This window comes from Capricornis sumatraensis, chromosome 15 (assembly GCF_032405125.1).
Source record: "Capricornis sumatraensis isolate serow.1 chromosome 15, serow.2, whole genome shotgun sequence".
NCBI classification, from domain to species: domain Eukaryota; kingdom Metazoa; phylum Chordata; class Mammalia; order Artiodactyla; family Bovidae; genus Capricornis; species Capricornis sumatraensis.
In genome coordinates this window covers 77,892,371-77,912,920 of record NC_091083.1, presented here as the reverse complement: position 1 = coordinate 77,912,920, position 20,550 = coordinate 77,892,371, and the positions used below count along the sequence as shown (strand labels likewise).

The following is a 20,550-nucleotide window of genomic DNA, read 5'->3' as shown; positions in this document are numbered from 1 at the left end:
TCCCTGGTGGTCCAGTGGCTAGGACTCTGTGCTCCCAATGCAGGGACCCCAGGTTTGATCCCTGGTCAGGGAACTGGATCCCACATGCCACAACTGAGTTCATATGCTGCAACTAAAAAAAGGGTAAAAAGAAAAAAAAAAAAGGCTATTGCAATTGAGAGTTAACTGCTAAGTAGTCAGGGAAGGCGTCTCTGAAGAAGGGTCATTTAAGCTGAGACCAAAAGGACAAGGGGCCAGACCATGGGAAGATCAGAGGGAAAAGCCTTTGAGGCAGAGGGAACAGCAACGGCAAAGGACCTGAGCAAAGAAGAATTTCATTTGCATGTTCAAGGCACCAAAAAAAGAAATCAGTGTAGCTGGAGCAGAAGGAAAAGGGTGAGGGAGGTGGGAAAGGAGACAGGGAAAGGCCCGTTCAGGTGTCTAGATATCTGGGCATGGAGGCAGTTCAAGAATGGTGGAAAGTCACTGACTGGAGGCTAATAACACTAGTAATTGTTGATGGCTAATGATGGTAATAATTGTAGCTAGTTTTTGAGCCCTTACTAAATGCCAGGTGCTTATTAAGTCCTTTTTAGACATTAACTCATTTAATCCTCACAAGCAACCTTAAGAAGGAGGTGCTTTGTCCTCATTTTATAGATGAGGAAACAAAGGCCCAGAGAGATTAAACCACTGGCCCAGGGTCACACTGCTATATTTAAAGTTCACTGGGGCTGGGGACTTCTCTGGTGGTCCAGTGGTTAATAATCCACCTGCCAAGGCAGGGGACATGGATTTGATCCCTGATCTGGGAAGATTCCACATGCTGCTGGGCCACAATTCCTGAACCCACACTCTGCAACTATTGAAACCCACGTACTCTAGAGCCCGTACTCTACAAGAGAAGCCATCGCAATGAGAAGCTCGGGAGCAGCAATGAAGACCTAGCACGGCCAAAAACAATACATAAATAAATAATTTTAAAAGTGTAAAGTTCACTGGGGTTCTCTGGGGACAGTGAATTTATAGGGGTAAGACCCTGTAAGGGGCTTCCCAGGTGGTGCCAGGGGTAAAGAACCCACCTGCCAATGCAGGAAACGTAAGAGACACGGGTTCAATCCCTGGGTCAGGAAGAACCCCTGGAGGAGGGCATGGCAAACCCACTCCAGTGTTCTTGCCTGGAGAATCCCCATGGACAGAGGAGCCTAGTGGGCTATAATCCCTGGGGTCGCAGAGAGTCGGACACGACTGAAGTGACTTAGCAGGTATGCTCGACCCTGTAAAAGATAACAGTGATACAAAAGACATTTGCATTCCAATTAAGAAATTGTGAGGAAAGAAAAACTAACATCCCTCAGGTTTTTCTTTCCAGCCAGACTCCGGGAAGAGCCAGGGTTACTAGAGTTTAAAGGCTTTCAGGCACTTCCTCCTCTGGATAGCCTTAGCACTTTCTCTGTTCCCCTCCTACACCCCTCCCGCCTTGTTTGTTTGTAATCTGTGACCCTAATCACAATAGCTAGCATTTATTTGGCATTAATGGTGTGTCATGTATCAAGCCCAGCACATGTACTATGCCTATTCAATTTATTCTTGCAATAATCTAATTGTCTTCATTTTAGAAACTGAGGCTGAGAGTTGCTAAAGTAAAGGGTCCAAGGTCATACACCTAAGAATTGATAGCCTAGGAGTTTTTTAAAAAAACCTTTTATTTTGTATTGGGGTATAGCTGATTAACAAACGATGTGATCATAGTTTCAGATGAACAGAGAAGGGACTCAGCCATACATATTCATGTGTCCTTTCTCCCCCAAACTCCCCTCCCATCCAGGCTGCCACAGAGCATTGAGCAGAGTTCCGCTTGCTATGCAGTAGGTCCTTGTTGTTTCATCCATTTAAATATAACAGTGTGTACATGTCCATCCCAAACTCCCTAATTCTCCCAACCTTTCTTACCCCGGCAACCATAATCTCGTTTTTGAAGTGTGAGTCTGTTTCTGTTTTGTATGTAAGTTTATTTGTATCATTCCTTTTTATTTTTTAAAATATGTATTTATCTGGCTGCATTGGCTCTTAGTTTTGGCCTGTGGGTTCTTTGGTTTGGTCTTGGCATGCAAACTCTTTTTTTTTCCCCCAAACTCTTAATTGTGGCATATGGGATCTAGTTTCCTGATCAGGGATCGAACCCAGGCCCCCTGCTTTGGGAGCGCAGAGTCGCAGGAAGTCCCCGTGTTATCATTTCTTTTTAGATTGCTCATATAAGGGCTGTCATACGATACTTCTCCTTCTCTGTCTGACTCACTTCACTCAGTATGACACTCTCTACGGCCATGCATGTTGCTGCAAGCCTAGACTCTTGTTAGACATAGGGTCTGGACACAATTACTGGGCTGTAGGTATCTGCCTCTGACCTCCCACCTGGCCATGAACGATTTGTGGGCTCCCAGAGCAGCCAAGGATTGTCTTTCCCTCTAGTTTCCTGCTAAAGAGGGTTCATAATAATGCCAACCTCACAGGTTGTTAGAAGATTAAACAAGTTAATCTAGATCCAGGGTGACTGACCATTCTGCTTTCCCTGGGACTGTGTGTGTGTGTGTGTGTGTGTGTGTGTGGTGTTGGGGGCGGGGGGTCCCAGGCAGAGAGACTTGGAGTTTCAAAATCTGGGAAAGTTCTGGGGAAATTAGGAGGAGTTGGTCATCATGTCTGGAGTAGTGTTTTGTGCTTAAACACATGTTCAATGGACTTGAACCATCATTATTTCTCTTTCCTGCTTTCACACATTTGATAACAAAAAGGTTGCACGCCCTGAGCCTGTCCTGGGAGCTGGGGCCATCTGTAGGCAGTGCACTTGCAGAGAACCTAGCTTCAGAGGCTCACCAGAAGCCCACAGCCCTTGGGGAAATGCCAGCCCCCCTGAGGGTGATTCCAGCAGCTTGTGTGTGTCCTCCTGGATTGGCAGTGTTTGCTTGAACCCCAGTTGGAGAGGTCTCTGGGCCCTGAAGATCTGCAGGTTACTGACACAGAGACAGTTGGGGGTGCGGTGGCGGTGGGGGCTTCCCACAGTGAAGCCTGGCAAGGAGAGGTCTTGAGATGATGCTCAGTGGAAGGAAAGGGAAGTACACGCCTTGGGCATTGACTTTGAGGCTTGCTGGGGCCCAAGGGGTGGTTCCTATTATCACACACATTTTACTGGATGAGGACATTGAGGCTCAGGCACCCAAGGGAAGGGACTTGCCTAGGATCACACAGAAAGAGATGGGTAGGGGGAAACTGAATCAAGGTCCCAGCCAAGCAGGGACTGCTGGCATTGGGCGGGCTGACTTCTGCACTTCCCTCCCTCTTGCCCCGCTTGGGTCCCCCACTTGTCTTGACAAGGCCAGGCTTGTCACTGGGCTCCTTACAGCCCTCTCCACCCTCCCGGTTGCCAGCGACCCGCCCCATCCCCTCCCAATCTCCGAGGGAGGAGGGGAGAGTGGGAGAGAGGAGGGGGGCTCGGGGAGGCTCGGCTTTATAAAGGCGGCTGGACCAGCGCTGCCCGCCAGACCCCGCCGCCTGGATCCCCTGAGCTGCCCGCCGCCCCACGTGACCGCGCCGACCACCAGCTCCCCCGCGAGTGAGTTGGGGGCGCGCCCCTATCTGCCCTCAGACTCTCGCCCAGCCCCCTGATCTACTGAACCCGGGCTGGGGAAAAGGGCCTCTGAAGGAGAGCGCTGAGATTGGGTTGGGGGGCATCAGGCAGAATCCCAACGACAGGGATTTAGGACCTGGAGGAGCCGGGAGCCCCGGCAGCCGGAGGTCGGGTCGGCCGCCTGCTCCCTCGGCTCCTCAGACTCGCGGCCTAGGAAACCGCAAGCCACCCCCCAGGAATGCGCGTGCAGCCGTTCCCACGGTAACGTGCGCACCCGCCCTCCGCCGAGGAAAAGGGGAGGTTGCTGTGGGGGCTGGGGGGCTTGATCCCCGGGAGGTCCAGACTCGTCACGCGGCGGTTGCACGAGGGAACAGAGAAGGTGCCCTTGCTCTCCTCCGGTGCCCCAAATCCTCCAAGCGTAAGGGAGCACGTCGCCTAAGCCTCAGTTTCCGCATCTGTCAAATGGAGGCAATGTTACTGGTTGCAAGTTCCCCGAAGAGCGATCTCGAGCTTAACTAGCCGGGTCATCCCCCTCCTCTGGTTGGCCATCCGAGGAGTGGGTTTTAGCGGCCTGGATGACTCCTGCGATCCCCACCCCATCCCCAGGCCCGCTCGCCATGGCCCTCTTCGAGGCCCTGATCCTAGCGCTGCTGGCTGGCGCTCACGCCGAGCTCCCCGGCTGCAAGATTCGCATCACCTCCAAGGCACTGGAGCTGGGTAAGGCGCGGGGGTGCTGTGGGGTGGGGGCGGGTAGTGAGGAGGTGAGGTGAGGTGTGTGTGTGTGTGTGTGTGTGTGTGCGCGCGCGCGCGCGCAGGAACTAAGGACCTCACTGCGGCTTCAGTGAAGCAGGAGGGGCTGCGCTTTCTGGAACAAGAGCTGGAGACCGTGACCATCCCGGATCTGCGGGGCAGTGAGGGCCACTTCTTCTACAACATCTCTGAGTAAGTCGGGGTCAAGGGGGCGGGGCCTGAGCAGGGGCGGAGGCTTAGGAAATACCTACGGAGTCTCGGGAGAAGGGAGGGCTGAGTGGATTGGGGGCGTGGCCTGATCCCCGAGGCTGGACTTAAAAAACAGGATGAGGCCGGAAAAGATAAAGGCCTGGCCCGCTACCGAGGCGGGACCAAGCCGATAGGCGTGGCCTAGAAGTAGGCGGGACCAAGAAAAGCAAAGCCGATCCTGTGGAATTGAGGCTGGTCCTAGAGGCGGAGTCAAGAAACTTGGCCAAGGAAGAGAGTCGGGTGTAGGGTACCCGGGTGGAGCTAATAGGAGAGGTCCGAGGGACAGGAGATAAAGGCCCGTGGTCTTTAGCCGCCCAGGTCAGGTTGGGCACGTGACGGGCAATGGGAGAATTCATTCCACTCACCCCAGCTTCCCCAAACCTGGACCGGAAGAGGAGCAAATGAATTTCCTACAGTTGGGTGGGATGCCCTTTTCTTGGTCCTGAATCTGACCCTGAGGCCTCCTACACAGGGTGAAGGTCACAGAGCTGCAGCTGACATTCTCTGAGCTCCATTTCCAGCCAGACCAGGAGCTGGTGCTACAAATCAACAATGCCTCCTGGGGGCTGCGCTTCCGGAGACAGCTCCTCTACTGGTTCTTGTGAGCACCTGGCACCCCTGGGGGAGTGGAGAGTGGATTGGGAAGCCTGGGGGAACTGTGGAGCTGTGGGCAATCCCTTAGCCTTTCTGAGCCTCAGTTTCTCCATCTGTACAAAAGGGGCCGTCACACCCGTTTCACAGCCGGGTGGACTGTGCAGAAGCACATAAGCCTTATTAAGAGGGGTCACGGTGGTGGTGGGGGTTGAGGAGGAGGACAGTAAAGACTTGGTTAAGCTCCAAGGTGGAGTGACCATTAACACTCCCACCCCTGCCACAGCTACGATGGGGGCTATATCAACGCCTCTGCCGAGGGTGTATCCATCCACACTGCTCTGCAGCTCTCCCGGGATCCCGCTGGCCGGATCAAAGTGTCCAACGTCTCCTGCCAGGCCTCTGTCTCCAGAATGCATGCAGCCTTTGGGGGAACCTTCAAGTAAGCCCTGTCCCCAATCCTAGCGTCCCCCGTTTCAGCCCCACAGCCCATTTGCCTAGTGCAATGCACAATGCACCGGCTTGGGAATTAGATCAGCTGGGTGCAGATCGCAGCCCCACCACTTCCTGGCTATGAACTTGAGCAAGTTGCTGAAGCTCTCAAAGATGGGGATGGTAATAGGACCTATTCTATGAGATGTGAGGACTGTTCATCTTAATTTATGGAAAAACATTTATAACAGTACCTCACATATAATATGGGCTCACCACTTAGGTAAGAACCACTGTGAGGACCTAGTGTATACAGTGGGCATGTACTGGGCTCTCAATAATCGGTAGCTCTTAACCACTAATAACAAAAATAATAACATAGTTCCAAGATTGGGGCTGAGAAGGGGAATTTGTGCTGGTTCTGAAAGAAGGTGGGGGAGAGAAAATGGTGGATTTATTATCTGGTGTTGATACACAGTTTTTTTTTTATTCATTCAACAAACGAAGTGTAGGCCAGGCCTCCAGGATTCAGAAAGGACACAGAGCCTGGCTGGAGGGATGAAACATTTGTTGTTGGGGCCTTGAGAGAGGGACCAAGAAAGTACTCTGGGAGGAGGAGGAGGAGTTCAGAGAAGAATAATCTAGGAGGACTGCCTGGAAGAGGAAGCATCTGTGCCCAGATGGGAAAATACAGGGTGGGAGCACTGAGGATGTAAGGGAAGACAGGAGTAAGGATATGGAGCTGAGGATGCTCAGAGGCTTGAGGAACTCTGGGTCCATCCATTTGATTGGTGGGGGACAGGGTGAGAGAAGAGGTCTTGAGAACCAGTATGGAGAAGGAATTTGAGCCCACATCTTTAATGGAAATTCCACTAAAGAGGTGGTAAATTAAGTTGAAGTAGAGGTATTCTGCCCACCCACCCCCATCTCTGATCACTGTGATTTCTCCCAGAACTGGGTTGGGGTGAGGGCAGGGTCTGGACTCGCCTGGCCTCTCCTCTCCTCACAGGAAGGTGTATGAATTCCTCTCCACGTTCATCACCTCAGGGATGCGCTTCCTCCTCAACCAGCAGGTGCGGGCAGTGGCAGGTGGGGAGGGGGCACGTGTTGGAGGACAACGAGGGGGGGTTGGGTGTGCCCTCTCTTGCAAAGACCTTGACTCGGGCTGCCACCTCCCAGATCTGCCCCGTGCTCTACCACGCAGGGACTGTGCTTCTCAACTCGCTGCTGGACACCGTGCCTGGTGAGTTGTGCAGACAGGGTGGGGAGCTCTGGGCCTCGCCCTGGCGCGGGGGTGGGGAGGAGGCTGGGTGGGCAGCTGTCAGGTAGCATTTGAGGAGGCCCCTTCCCTGCCCTGTGATGGAGCAGCCCTGGGTTCAAAGGTAGCCTCCTGCCACCGACTCCGTGTGGTCAGTACTCACTCTCTCCCTCCTTGGTTTCCTTGCTTGGCTGACAACACTTCCTCAGGGCTCGCTGTGAGGGTTGACTGAGGGCATGGTGGTCGTAATCCTTAATATGTGTCTGCTGTGGGGGCCTCATTTGTATTCAACTCCTAGCACTTAATAGGAGCTCAATTAACATGACTTCCCTTCCCCTAAGAGATGAGATCATCATGTCACATGCATGGGGCACAGGATGGGAAGGAGAGGGCAGGGGAAACCACACCATCGAGAGAAGGGAATCCCTTGCCATCTTAGAGTACTTCTTAAATTTCTTTTTATTTATTTATTTGGCTGTGCCAGGTCTTAATTGTGACATGCAGGATCTTTAGTTGCAGCATGCAAACTCTTAATTGCAGCATGTGGGATCTAATTCCCTGACCAGGGATCAAACCCGGGCCCCTGCATTGGGAGCATGGAGTCTTAGCCACTGGCCCACCAGGGAAGTCTCTCCCTTGCAATATTATTTAGTGACTTGATGAAACCTATGTAGCAGTAGTAGCAGCAAACAACAACAACAACAATAATCGTCATCGGGGGGTGGGGGTGGGGGGTCCCTGGTGGCTCAGTGGTTAGAACCCAGTGTTTTCACTGCCATGGCCCCAGGTTCAGTTCCTGGAGCAAGCGGCCAAAAACAAACCAAGAGAACAACAAAAGCCACAATAATAATAGCTAACACTGTTGACCACTGCGCACCAGGCACTAAATGCTTTCCACTTATAGTAAAACTGATTTGAGCTTCATAAGCACCCTGTGAGGGAAGTATTCTAATCCCCCTTCTATGAGTAAGCAGCTGAGGCCCAGAGAGCCTAAGCACCCAGCCCAGCACCACACAGCTTTGCGTGACTCCAGCCCCTCCCCACAGTGCGCAGTGCTGTGGACGAGCTCGTGGGCATCGACTACTCCCTCCTGAAGGATCCCGTGGCCTCCACCAGCAACCTGGACATGGGATTCCGGGTGAGCTGCCCAGCTGGTGTGTGCAACCGGACCCCCTCCTTCTCCCCTAAAGCACACTCTGATGTGGCCACTCCACTGGCGGGGATGCTGTGGCCTCAGGCTCAACTCCTGGGTCTGACACTCGAGCCTTGTTACTCTGGTCTGGTCCCACCTTTCCAGCTTCATCCTTTGCAGCTCTGTGTGTGTGTGTGTGTGTGTGTCCCACCTTTCCAGCTTCATCCTTTGCAGCTGTGTGTGTGTGTGTGTGTGTTTGTGTAGTAAATCGCTTCAGTTGTGTCCAACTCTTTGCGACCCTGTGGACTGTAGCCCTCCAGGCTTCTCTGTCTGTGGAGTTCTCCAGGCAAGAATACTGGAGTGGGTTGCCATGCCCTCCTCCAGGGGATCTTCCCGACCCAGGGACTGAACCCACATCTCTTACGTCTCTTGCATTGCAGGCGAGTTCTTTACTCCAACGCCACCTGGGAAACTGCTACTCTTTCGCAAAGACGCCCTTCGCTTCCTATCTCAGGGCCTTTGCTCATGTACTGTCTTCCCCCATCTCTCCCAGAAGGAACTGAACATTCAGCTTTAACACACGCAATCTCATTCCCTCCTCTCATAACCCTGTAAATCAGGTCCTAATGTTTTATTATTTCAGGGATGCGCAGACTTGCTCAGGGAGGCCACGTTCCTTGTCCAAGGCCACTCAACTAGTCTGTGGCCATGCCCATTGCTTTCCCTAATGGAGTGTTGCCGAGTTTCAGAGCAGAGAGGCCTGTTAGAGTGCCGGAAGGTCAGCTCCCGCTCTGCCACTTACTAGCTGTGTGATATTAAGCCAGTGGCTTAACGTTTCTGTACCCGTTTCCTGAAATGGAAATGGAAATAATACAGTAAGAAAAGATAATCTCATGGGATGTTGTGTGGATTAAAGGAGTTGGTCTAGGTAAGCGGCACAGAAGTGCTCCGTACGTGGAGGCAGTAGTTGCCATCGTTATTACCGTCTAGTTTTCAAGGCCCACTCAAGGGCCACCTCCCCCGTGAACCCTCTCGTGTGTTGCTCCTTCAGTCGGATGGGACTGTGCCCTCGGAGCACTCCAGCTACCCTCCCTTCCATGCTTTTTAAGAAAAGTACCTGTTGAGTCCCCCCAAGGTCAACAATGAGGTCCAGTCCTCCACCATGCTGTCTGGGGACAGTGAATTATATGCCTCAAGACATCCGGGTGCTGGACCAGTCTGCCTGGCCCTGACCCTGATCCTCCAACACCAGGGGGCCTTCTATCCCCTGACTGAGGCCAACTGGAGTCTGCCCAACCGGGCAGTGGAGCCCCAGCTGCAGGAGGAAGAGCGGATGGTATACGTGGCCTTCTCTGAGTTCTTCTTCGACTCTGCCATGGAGAGCTACTTCCGGGCAGGAGCCCTGAAGCTCTCGCTGGTGGGGGACAAGGTAAGCTGGGATCTGTTTGTGAGGTGGGGCCTGTGATGCGGCTTCTGCCTTACCCCCGATTTCCCTGCGCAGGTACCTCATGACCTGGATATGGTGTTGAGGGCCTCCTACTTTGGGAGCATCGTCCTGATGGTGAGTGTGGGTGGGAGGTGGGAGCCTGGTCAGGCGCGTGGGCACACCAAGTGTACACCCATGAGGGGACTGGTGAGGCGAGCAGGGCCCCCAGCGGCAGCCACAGAGTAGACAGAAGGCCTGGCCTGCCTGTGGCCACAGCCCCTGACTTGGCCAGAGTCTATGAAGGTTCCCAGGTCTACGAGGAAGACTTTGCTACTCTTGCTTCATCTCTTTCGGGAAAACCAGGATGAAGGTGGGCTGAGAACCCAAGGCAGGCCAGTGTAGGGACTTTAATAGCAACTGAAATATCAGCCTGGGGCTCCCTACGGATTCAGATGGTAAAGAATCTGCCTGCAATGTGGGAGACCCGGGTATTATCCTTTTTGCTTCTTTTCCCTTGTTTAATGGAGAGTTAAAATTTTTTTAAAAATACTTCAGTTCGGTTCAGTCGCTCAGTCGTGTCCGACTCTTTGCGACCCCATGGACTGCAGCACACCAGGCCTCCCTGTCCATCACCAGCTCCCAGAGTTTACCCAAACCCATGTCCATATCTTTAGTGATCATTAAAGGACTTGTCCTCGGTTCTAGCTTATAAAATGATGGAGCTGAGATTTGAACCTGGGTATGAATCTCGGTGATTCAAGGTTACCCTACTTCTCTATACTGTGTAGCCTCCCAGAGTTGTCATGGGGATTGAATGCATTAATACTTATAATGACAACACCAGCTGCTATGAATGCTATCCTTGTTGTCATCACTGGCATCAAGAGTGTGGACTCTGTTGCCATGATTGCCTGGGTCTCAGTCCCAGTTCTTCAACTCACTAACACAACTTGGACAGGTTACTTAACCTCCCTCTGCTTCAATTTTCCCATCTCAAAAGTGGGTATACGTTAATACCTGCTTCACACAGTTACTGTGAGGTTTAAATGAGCGAACACGTGTGAAGTGTTTGGTGAAAAGCAAGCAGGTGGTCACGACACTGCTTGTAGAAGAAACAGCTCAGCAGGTTCAAGAAAAAAGATATGGCAGGGCGCTGAGTTTTGTTATTTATTAATTTTTTTGTCAAGTCATGTGGCTTGTGGGATCTTAGTTCCCTGAGCAGGGATTGTACCCAGGCCCACGGCAGTGAAAGTATGGAGTCCTAACCAGGGCTGGTGGTGGTGGTTTAGTCGCTAAGTTGTGTCCAACTCTTTGCGATCCCATAGACTGCAGCCTGCCAGGCTCCTCTGTCCATGGGATTCTCCAGGCAAGAATACCGGAGTGGGTGGCCATTTCCTTCCCTAGGGGATCTTCCGGACCCAGAGATCGAACCTGCGCCTCCTACTTGGAGGCAGACCCTAACCACTGGACCACCAGGGAATTCCCTGGGATATTTAATGCAAAGAGACTGTTCTGGGGGAGTCTGGATTGGAGCTGGGTCCTGAATATTGAGAACATGGGAAAACAGAAAGAGAAGGAAGGAGGCATTCCTAGAATGAGACATTCCCTTGTCTGAGCAAAGGCAGAGGCTGGACACAGTCCTGGAGGGTTCCGGAAGCCACCGCTGTCTTCCTATTTGTGTCTGTGTGCTCCCAGAGAGTGAAACTACCCACTCCGCCCCAGGGACTCCTCAGGGAGGACTTGACTGGCCCTCCCTGCTGTGTCCCAGAGCCCGGCAGTGATCGACTCTCCGCTGAAGCTGGAGCTGCGGGTCACGGAGCCTCCTCGTTGCACCATCAAGCCCTCGGGCACCACCGTCTCTGTCACCGCCAGTGTCACCATCGCCCTGGTGCCACCCAACCAGCCCGAGGTCCAGCTGTCCAGCATGATCATGGTGCGGACACCAGAGCAGGGGATGCAGAGGGTCAAGGAGGGGGGCCACTACCCCCTTTCGGGCAGTAACACCACCCTCCCCGCTTTCCCGCCCAGGATGCCCGACTCAGCGCCAAGATGGCCCTCCGGGGGAAGGCGCTGCGCACCCAGCTGGACCTGCGCAGGTGGGCAGGTGTCTGAGGGTCTTGGGCGAGCCCGTAACCTCTCTGAGCGTCAGTGCCTTCAGGATAATCATACCTGCCCAGCGATACTGGGGAGCATTTCCTTCCAGGGGATCTTCCCGACCCAGGGATAGAACCCAGGTCTCCCACATTGGAGGCAGACACTTTAACCTCTGAGCCACCAGGGAAGCCCAAAATTCAGTCATAGCTATCAGCCACCTGAGAGCCACGGTCTTGTTAATGCATCAAGCGTTTCACTACAGTGTAATTTCTCTGCATCCTCAACCACCCAGAAGCAGGCAGAGCAGGTATGATGAGAGATGATCCAGCTGGCCCGGCAAGGTTAAATGACACACCCACTGTCACACAGCGAAGTGCGTAAGAACATAGATTTTTGCACAACTTAGTTTTGTGATCTTGAAACAAGTCCTTTTATCTTTCTGAGCTTCATTTTCCTCATGTATTAAATATAGAAAATAGTAGCATCTGCTGTCTAAGGCTATGTTGTTCAGTGTAGCAGGCGCTAGCCACTGGTGGCTGTATACATTTAATCATAATGAAATAGTTCCTCACTTGCTCATTTCTATAACCATGGTAGCTCGTGGCTACTGTGTGGCTGGTGTAGAACACTGTACAAGAGCCTAGATTCTAGAGGCAGGTTCTGGAATTTCTCAGCTGTGTGACCTTATGCAAATCAGTCTCTCTGGGCCTCTATGAATGCAAATTTTAATAGTGCCTATTCCTTAGGGTTGTTATGAGGATTAAATCATGTGGCATTTAAAAATATTTCAGTATTTAGCTTTTTAACATGCCTGGTATCTGGCAGGAAGCAAGCACTGACGGTTTTGCTACATAAAAGTAAACAACACACGGAAGTGAAAGTGAAGTTGCTCAGTCGTGTCCAACCCCATGGACTGTAGCCTACCAGGCTCCTCGGTCCATGGGATTCTCCAGGCATGAATACTAGAGTGGGGTGCCATTTCCTTCTCCAGGGGATCGTTCCGATCCAGGGATTGAACTCAGGTCTCCCGCATTGTAGGCAGACTCTTTACCGTCTGAGCCCCCAGGGAAGCCCCAACACACAGAAAGCCATCAGCAAAAGTCTGGCTATAGGAGGTGCTCTACAAATAAAAAGTAGCAGACTTGAGATTCAAAACAAAACAAAACAAAACAAAAAGGTAGCAAACTTGGAGAAAGGAGACCTGAAGAGGGAGAAACAACTCACCCAAGGATGCACAGCTGGAAAGTGCTAGAACCCCCTGGAAAGGTGTGTGGGTGGAACATCCAAGACGGAAGCTCAAGGGCTTCAGGTAGGCAGGCCTGGGTGGCCTGGGGAAGGGCCCCTGCCCACGGGACCCTTCCTTCTCTCCCATAGGTTCCGAATCTACTCAAACCAATCTGCATTGGAGTCACTGGCAGTGAGTTGGGAAGAGGGGGTACAGGCACAAGGTTGGGGTCTGGGGAGGGCAGTGAAGGCCAGCCCACCCCCTCCTCACTGCCCTGACTTCCTGTCTCCCGGCTCCCAGCTGATACCACTGCAGACCCCTCTGAAGACCCTGCTGCAGATTGCAGTGATGCCCATGCTCAATGGTAGGGTTGGGGTTGGGGTGTGAGGAGGGCGGGGGAGAGGTCAGGGGAGGGGCTGGGTGGGTTCAGACTGAGCTGACTGTTCCCGCCCACAGAGCGGACCTGGCGTGGGGTGCAGATCCCACTCCCCGAGGGAATCGACTTTGTGCGTGAGGTGGTGACAAACCACGCGGTGAGTAGGGGCGCCTGGGGAAGGAGGCAGAGCCTTCCCCTCCCTCTACAGCTCTCCTCTGCCCTCCATGACCTGATCCCTGTTTCTCCCTTATCAACGGCATCTGGTTTTTTTTTTTTTAATTAATTAATTTTTTTTCAATGGCTTCTTCTCATCTCAACCTTACATCAGATTCCTCCAGCCCTTTGCACAGGCTGCATCCTCACCTTGGAACATTCTTCCCTGATTCCATCCCCAATGCCTACTAATCTTTCAGGTCTTAACTAAGAGCTTGCCTCCTCCAGGAAGCCCTCCTGGACTTCCTGCAGCCTTTATTTCAGCACCCATCACAGGGAATTATAAGAACCGCTCTGGTGCTCTGCTTCTCCCACTAGATTGAGGCCAGGGATTCTTTTCTGTGTCTCTAAACTCTATTCTCAGTAATGGAATAAAGAGACCCCTTTCTCTGCTCCTTCCTGTACAGGGCTTCCTCACCATCGGGGCTGACCTCCACTTTGCCAAAGGGCTGCGAGAGGTGATTGAGAAGAACCGGCCCGCTGATACCAGGGACCCCTGAACATCCAGTGCCCCGCCACCCTCCACGGCAGCTGTCTGAGCCCTCAGCCCCTACCCTGGCAGCTGCATTCAGGACTCCACCGCCTCTCATCCCCTCCCTTACCCCATCACAGCCTCTAGTGTCCTCTATAACCCTCAGTGCCACAGAGAAGACGGGGTTTTAAGCTGTACCCAATTTAATTCCATAATCAGTCAATCCATCAATTACAGTCCGTCCACTCTCCCCGTGGGGCTGTTCTGAGCTTTGTTTTGATTGTGGGATGCTATCAGTGCAATGAGAGCCATTCTTTCAGCAGGGAGGGGGTTAGGCCCCACCCTGGTGAGTTATAAAGTGCAAACTCCCCCCAAGTGAGGCGCTGGGGCCAGATCTGGGATGCACAGGGCAGTGGAGGGGGGTGGGAGCCGTTCTGGAAGCAGGGATCTGCCCCACAGGGGCATTCTGCATAAAGGGGGCCCTCTCTTCTGGCAGGAGAGGCTGGGAAGAGCTGGATCAGGCAGTGGGGGCTGGTCCTGTGGTTCTCAGTATGGCTGCTTATTCAGGAAGCGCGAGAACATGGTGAGGGCAGCCTGGGGCTTGTCGGTGGGGACCATGTGTCCAGCGCCCTGAAGGGCAAAGTTTTGTGAGATTTCCCTCCCTGGACGACCCCTGCCGCTGGGTGCTTCCTTCATCCTACGGGATCCCTCTAGCCCATGACCTTCCTCCTCTGGTCCCTCCCTTTATCCCATCCCTGCCCAGAATTTGCCCTTCCAGGGGCCATGTGGTAACCCAGCATAAAGGTCGGAAGAAAAGGACAGGCAGGTCCTGCTGCACCCTCTCCCTCCTCCCTGGTCCTCATCAAGGTCCTACCTTGATGGTAAGGAAGGCGATGTGGGAGAACTCCTTCACGAAGCCAGCGATCTGCTCCCCGCTCTCCCCGTAGTCCACCAACCAGGGCCGGCGCTGGACTTCCATCTGCCCCGCCAGGAAAGACTTAGCGGCCTGCAGCTGCCCCCTTGCCTCTGCTCGCAGCCACCGGCCAGGCCTCAGGGGCCGGGAACACCTCCAGGTTTGCTCTCTCTGTCTGCCCCAGCCAGTCTGCCCTCCTCCGCACCTACTTGACCCTGGGGCTGGGGCCCCTGCCTCACCTTCTGGTTGAGGGAATCCACAAACCACTCGTCTCCCATGAAATTGCAGGCCATGTCCACATCGCCGTTGTACAGCAGAATCCGGTATTTCTGAAGCAGCACAAGTGGGAAAATGAGGGGTTTGGAATAAGCCCAGACCCCAGCCCTCCCCTGGTTTAAGCCCTACCCACCGGCTAAACTGCATAAACAAGGAAACCCTTGTGTTTTCTGACCACTTCCTACATGGCGAGAGCCCTACTGAATGCTTTACCTATGAAGCATTTTACTATGATACCATTAGTAACCCCATTTTACAGATGGGAAAATAAAGCCTCAGATATGTGAGAAACTTGCCCCGGGTCACCTGGCTAGTGACCCCAGAGCCCATACTCTACCCACTGTGCTCTGCATAACTTGGTCCTGCCCTGGCTCAGCCAGTATCTCCTAGGTAACCTACCGTATCTTCTAGGTGACCTTGGGCAAGGTCCTCTCCCACCCTGGACCTCTGTTTGCCCCTTGTAGCATGATCTGACTAGCTCTTCTCACATTAAAGGCTCCTTGATTGATGGAGACCCTTCAGACTCTTCCCACAGAGCAGCATCAGGTAGGGACAGAGCCAGGTTAAAATCCTGACCCTGTTGACCACAAGTCAGCTCTTGGCAAGTGACTTCACTTTTTGGGGAGTTTCAGCTTCCCCTGCCCCGAGCGGCGCCCTAAAGGAGCCCCCACCTTGCCACGCTGCTCCAGGGTCCCAGGCTGTTGATGGACCCAGCTGTGGCTGCTGCCCACTAACCTGTGCAGAGAGCAGCTTCAGGTACTGGGAACACATGCTTTGGTAGAGACGGCGGTACTGGATATTCACCAGGAAGCTGCAGGACCACATGGGCAATAAGAAAAAGAGACCACAGATCAGACCTCATCCCCTCCCTGCTCCTGTTCCCAAGCTCCAGCCCAAGAGAGACAGACAGCTGGGATCCAGCCCCTCCTTGGGCATGTAACCTCTCTGGGACTCACCTAGATGAGGGGAGGTGGGGCTGGAATCCAGCAGACCCCAAATCACCCCCATTTAGAAATGTACAGGGACGCTTTTTTACCGTGGCTGGGGTGCCACTGGCGTTAAGGCAGAAGGGCTCGTGCTGACCAATCAGAATGGACCTGACTGGCCCCTGCTGTGGTCACCTTCTTACTTGTAGGTGTCACAGGAGACAGCTGCGGGTGGTACTAAAGTCAGGGAGGGGCAGGGGATGGGAGTGTCTACTAAATACCAGTGTAAGCAACTGACATTTTAACAACCAGTGTGGCCATTTAAGAGTTAAGTGGCTGAATATCAGTCCATCTGGGGGTCAGGGACCTTGAACATCCTATTGGAATAATTCATGGTCACGAGCCAAATGCACCTGGTGTCCTCAATGAGAAACCCTTTCTGAGGCCCACAGGCCCCAACAGTCCGCTACCCTCGGGCCACGAGCACCCACAGAAACCCACTTGCACATGTCCCAGCGGGGCAGCTGCTCGGGAATGTGGAGCGCCTTCCGCACTTGAGGGTCGTTGAGGTAGTTGGAGGCGGCCGTGGTGTTGGTGCAGGGGGGATCCAGGTGCACCTTCTCCCCGGAACGCAGCAGCATCTGGGAGGGGGGCACAGAGGGTCAGGATCTTGGCTTCCCTGCCCTGCTGTCCCTCCCCGTCCCTGCTGGGAGGAAGCCCGGGCCCATGCACACCTGATGCCACGCCCGCTTGAGTGGCAGGCGGGTGAAGATGTTGCCCAGATCCTGAACCACGACAGTGTCCTTCTCATGCCTGCAAGCGCAGTTGGGGGGAATGGGTGCTGGGCCCCCAGATGGGGCTGGGGTTGGCACACGGGACGCCTGGCAGGGCCTACCTTACATGGCTGGGCACCCCCCCAGCACATGGAGCATAGAGGTTGTAGATGTTGAGGCCGGAGCTGGCCACGATGTGGGACACTTCCTGAAGCTGCAATGACACCCCCCCAAGCCGCCATGCTTTACGGAATCCTGGCCTCCCACCACCTCCCCAACAGCGCCCCAAGACTTTTTCTTTCTTTCTTTGGCCCTGTCAGGCGGCACATGGGATCTTAGTTACCCGATGGACCGGGGATCCAACCCGCACGCCCTGTCTTGGGAGTAAGGAGCCTTAACCGTTGGGAGCACCAGGGAAGTCCCGCAGCCCAAGATTTACTGCTGTTCTACTTGCCTGGCCATTATCCTTCCCCGACCTCCCCCAGGGAAACTGAGCCTCAGTGGAAGGAATCTGCTGGTTCTGGGCCCCATCCTTATGCCTCTACTAGCACTGTGACTTCCACATGCTTGGCCTCAGTTTCCTTATCTGGAAAATGCGGATGATACGAGCTCCCTCGAAAGGGACTTTCGGAGGAGGAACAATCTGCGTGGCCATCACTGAGCACAGCCATGGCACATCAGACGCTGGACGAGGGAGACGCCCTTTCCCCTCATAGGGAGACCTCGGGCAGTGGCGTGGGACCGCACCCACACTCCAGAGCACCCGCCTGAAGGCGGGAGAAACAGGTTAATCCCTTAGTCGGGAAGATCTCCTGGAGAAGGAAATGGCACCCCACCCCAGTATTTCTGCCTGGAGAATCCCATGGACAGAGGAGCCTGGTGGGCTACAGTCCACAGGGTCACATAGTAGGACACAACCGACTAAACAACACCAAGCAGGATATAAAATAAAGGGGGATGGGCAGGATGGGGGCTGTCGGGCGGTGGTGCAGGGCGGGGGCAGAACCGCACATTGGCCAGGCATTCTGGCTCTTTGTTGTCGTGGAAGTTACATTTGTTTTGAGAGCAACAGTGCGTCTGCAGGGAAGACCAGAGCCTGTAAGAGATGAATGATAACTGCTTAGGCCCATGGTGGGCCAGAGAAGGCAAGTACCCCACCTTCTCAACTTCCCCGTCAGGGCTTGGACCCAAGGGACCTGTTTCCTGGGGACAAAGACATTTATCAGAGGGCGTGGTATGTAGCTCCCAAACCTAGCTGCCCTGGGGCCATCCTGCCAGCCCTCCTTCATTTCTTTACATTCTGATCTTTACATGAAAGACCCTTTCATCTTTCCACACCAAAACCCCAGCCTCACCCACCTCCCCTGCCCCCCAACTTCTGCTCATAAACCAGGGCAGGACCCGAGATAGCATGTGCCTGGAGGACGGACCTGAGACCCCTATGACCCGGCACGCCACAGGGATTGCCCAGTGGTCCTCTCCCATACCTGTTCCCCAGAAGGCCATGGTAGTAGGCGAAATAGACCAGGGAGTTGTCATTCTGCTCATAGGAAGAGAGTCCATTGCCCACCGCCAGCCCCTGTGAAACACCCAGCGCGTTCAGCTCATCTGGACGTGGGCCAGAAGAGCCTCCTTTGACCTCCACCCAAACCTTAAGCAGTCTGGAAGCTGAAACCCAGTTTGTGGGAGTGGTTGGGCGGGCGAGGCCACTCGGTGTAAAGAATGGAGTTGGCAGCTTGATGAGTGAGCTTCCGGTCAGGGGAGGCACGCAGCCCAGAGGGGCCAGCGAGTGGCAAGGGGTGTCATGAAGGAAGAGGTGGACGAAGGAGCTGACATTCTGCTCATAGAGCAGGGGAGGTAGGACGTGGGGTACCACATGCCTGGGGAGACCTGCCGCAGGGGATTGCCCAAGACGTGGGTGGAGGAGCGGAGCTGTTTGACCTTGCTAACCACAAGTCTAGGCCTCCCTCCCCTCCTGCAGCCTCCCTGCACCTGAAGGTTCATGCTGGGGTCCTGCATGACCAGCACTGCCAGGGTTGGGATGTAGATGCCGGCATAGCTTTCGCCAGTCAGGAAAAGCTCATTGCCCTTGTATTCTGGGAACAGGCAGAAGAAATCTTTAAGGGCTTCGAAGTTGCTCTGGGCGACCTGGAGATGGCAGGATAGAGGGAATCAGAAAGTGGTGGTGCTTGAGCTACAAACAATCTCAGAGATAATGATACCCACCTACCCTGTTTGTGCAAGAGCCTGTGACTAGTCCGAGCCCACACCCCAGAGCTGGTGACAGAGCCACAAATGGGCCCCCAGACCAGGCTCTCTTTCTCCTTGCGTCACGCCAGCCAGGGAGACTGGGACATGAGGGTGGACTCTGGACTCACCTCCGTGTCATTGGTGGCATAAGACTTGTCATCGGAGTAGGAGAAGCCCACTCCAGCTGGGGACTCGAGGTATAACACGTTGGCAATCTAGAGGGGAAGTGGAAATGGGTTGAGGGGGGCTGTTCCCTTTCCCATCCAACTGCTGAGACACCCACCCAGGACCCAAAGGGGCAGCGATACCAGGTTCCAGGAGTAGGGGTTGTACTCCAGGGTGACACCATCTGGCTGGATCTGTGGAGGAAAGAGATGGCTAAATTCCAAGAGTCAGCTGGGTGGGGGGTGCAGTGGGGTAAGGTCACCCTGCTGGGTATTGCACAACCAGGCAAAACCCCCTGAGATATGAAACTGTCAAGTCAGGGGCATGGATGAAGAAACCGAGGCTCAGGAAACGGACACATTTTTTGGAAGACCAAAGTCCTTTTCTCCCTCTTCCCGGGCCTTTTCCTTTGCGAACTGTCCCCTCCCTGCCTCTGACCAGGGGGTGACCCCACTGCTCTCCACTCACCAGGAAGGGGCCGTGCTCTGTCAGGAGGCCGTCAAGGGAGCTACAGCCTGGCCCTCCATTGAGCCACAGAACCACGGGTCTGCTCTTCGGATCCTTCTGGGACTCCACAAACCTGGGGGGGGGGGCGGGGCGGGGAGTCAGTCTAGGGTGGGTGCTGGTGCGGGGGACTGGGTGCAGCTTGGTCTTCCAGCCTTCTCTACTCCTGGATTTCCTCAGGGATTTTTTTTTCTTCTTCTTCATCTCACTTTGACGGCAGAGCATGCGAGTTCTTAGTCCCCCAACCAGGGATGGAAACCCAGTTCCCTGCAGCTGGAAGCACTGGAGCCTTAACCAGCGGACCCCCAGGGAAGTCCGATCCCTCAGGGGTCTTAAGGACAACCCGCCACACCATCATCTCCCCCCACGGTGGGCATTGCAGTGCCCCCCTCCCAACCCCGTCCTGGGAGACAGGGCTGCAGACCAGTAGTGGAGGCGCTTGGAGCCGGAGCCTTTGAGGTAGCCGGAGTACTGGCGGAAAGAAGGCTGCTTGGCTAGCCCGGGCAGGAAGCGGATCTCGTCCTGGTCGGGGGCCGCTTCGCCCTCGGGCGCGCAGGCGAGCAGCAGCAGCAGCTGCAGCAGGAAGAGGACTGGCGGCCACAGCTCGGCTCGGAACATCTGCGGCAGGAAGCGGGTGCCCGCTGTGGCCTCTCCCGCTCCGTGCTCGGTCGCCCCTGGCGGGGAGCTGGCGGCGCACCCTCCAGGGAAGCCCCTGCCCTGCCCCAGCTCCCACCCGCCGTGCCTCCTCCGTCGCGCCCCGCCCGGGGCGCTCCCGGATCGCTTCCAGCCTCCGGGATCGCTTCCAGCCTCCGGGATCGCTTCCAGCCCCGGGATCCCTCTCACCTCCGCTCCCTCGCGTCCTTGCTCTCCTGGAGGTGCCGGCCGGGCGACGGGAAGTCATGTGTACTCCGAGTCACGTGT

General features: G+C 54.5%; 2 protein-coding genes and 1 non-coding gene across 3 annotated transcripts; 2 read left to right on the top strand and 1 right to left on the bottom strand.

Annotated features, from left to right (window-relative positions):
- TRNAG-CCC (transfer RNA glycine (anticodon CCC)) lies at window positions 1-73 on the top strand. The gene has a single exon. It is a non-coding gene; the product is annotated as a tRNA-Gly (tRNA).
- A 4,106-nt stretch (window positions 74-4,179) lies between these two features.
- PLTP (phospholipid transfer protein) lies at window positions 4,180-14,457 on the top strand. Its single transcript, XM_068986677.1, has 15 exons — window positions 4,180-4,321; window positions 4,447-4,546; window positions 5,076-5,204; window positions 5,481-5,636; window positions 6,636-6,699; window positions 6,806-6,869; window positions 7,931-8,022; window positions 9,269-9,445; window positions 9,518-9,577; window positions 11,211-11,375; window positions 11,471-11,538; window positions 12,911-12,953; window positions 13,062-13,125; window positions 13,218-13,294; window positions 13,758-14,457. The coding sequence occupies exons 1-15, from the start codon at window positions 4,180-4,182 to the stop codon at window positions 13,848-13,850; spliced, it is 1,494 nt and encodes a 497-aa protein (XP_068842778.1). The 3' UTR covers window positions 13,851-14,457.
- Window positions 13,992-20,522, bottom strand: CTSA (cathepsin A). The gene is made up of 15 exons (XM_068986678.1): window positions 20,473-20,522; window positions 20,054-20,247; window positions 19,594-19,705; window positions 19,269-19,319; window positions 19,089-19,175; window positions 18,703-18,858; window positions 18,198-18,289; window positions 17,722-17,806; window positions 16,833-16,924; window positions 16,672-16,750; window positions 16,439-16,578; window positions 15,747-15,822; window positions 14,975-15,064; window positions 14,697-14,801; window positions 13,992-14,452 (listed from the first exon to the last, which is right to left on the bottom strand). Exons 2-15 carry the CDS (start codon window positions 20,245-20,247, stop codon window positions 14,369-14,371), a joined length of 1,443 nt encoding a protein of 480 aa, XP_068842779.1. The 5' UTR covers window positions 20,473-20,522; the 3' UTR covers window positions 13,992-14,368.
- Between the last annotated feature and the right edge of the window lie 28 nt (window positions 20,523-20,550).

Bases quoted from the DNA above. Each gene is read 5' to 3' on its own strand.
- PLTP (XM_068986677.1), top strand. From the start codon at position 4,180: ATGACTCCTGCGATCCCCACCCCATCCCCAGGCCCGCTCGCCATGGCC. The intron at 6,700-6,805 runs GTGCGGGCAGTG...GCCACCTCCCAG, and splicing joins GCTTCCTCCTCAACCAGCAG to ATCTGCCCCGTGCTCTACCA. The intron at 8,023-9,268 runs GTGAGCTGCCCA...CTCCAACACCAG, and splicing joins ACCTGGACATGGGATTCCGG to GGGGCCTTCTATCCCCTGAC.
- CTSA (XM_068986678.1), bottom strand. From the start codon at position 20,247: ATGTTCCGAGCCGAGCTGTGGCCGCCAGTCCTCTTCCTGCTGCAGCTG. The intron at 19,176-19,268 runs GTATCGCTGCCC...CTTCCCCTCTAG, and splicing joins ACCCCTACTCCTGGAACCTG to ATTGCCAACGTGTTATACCT. The intron at 18,290-18,702 runs GTGCAGGGAGGC...GGTGTTTCACAG, and splicing joins ACCCCAGCATGAACCTTCAG to GGGCTGGCGGTGGGCAATGG.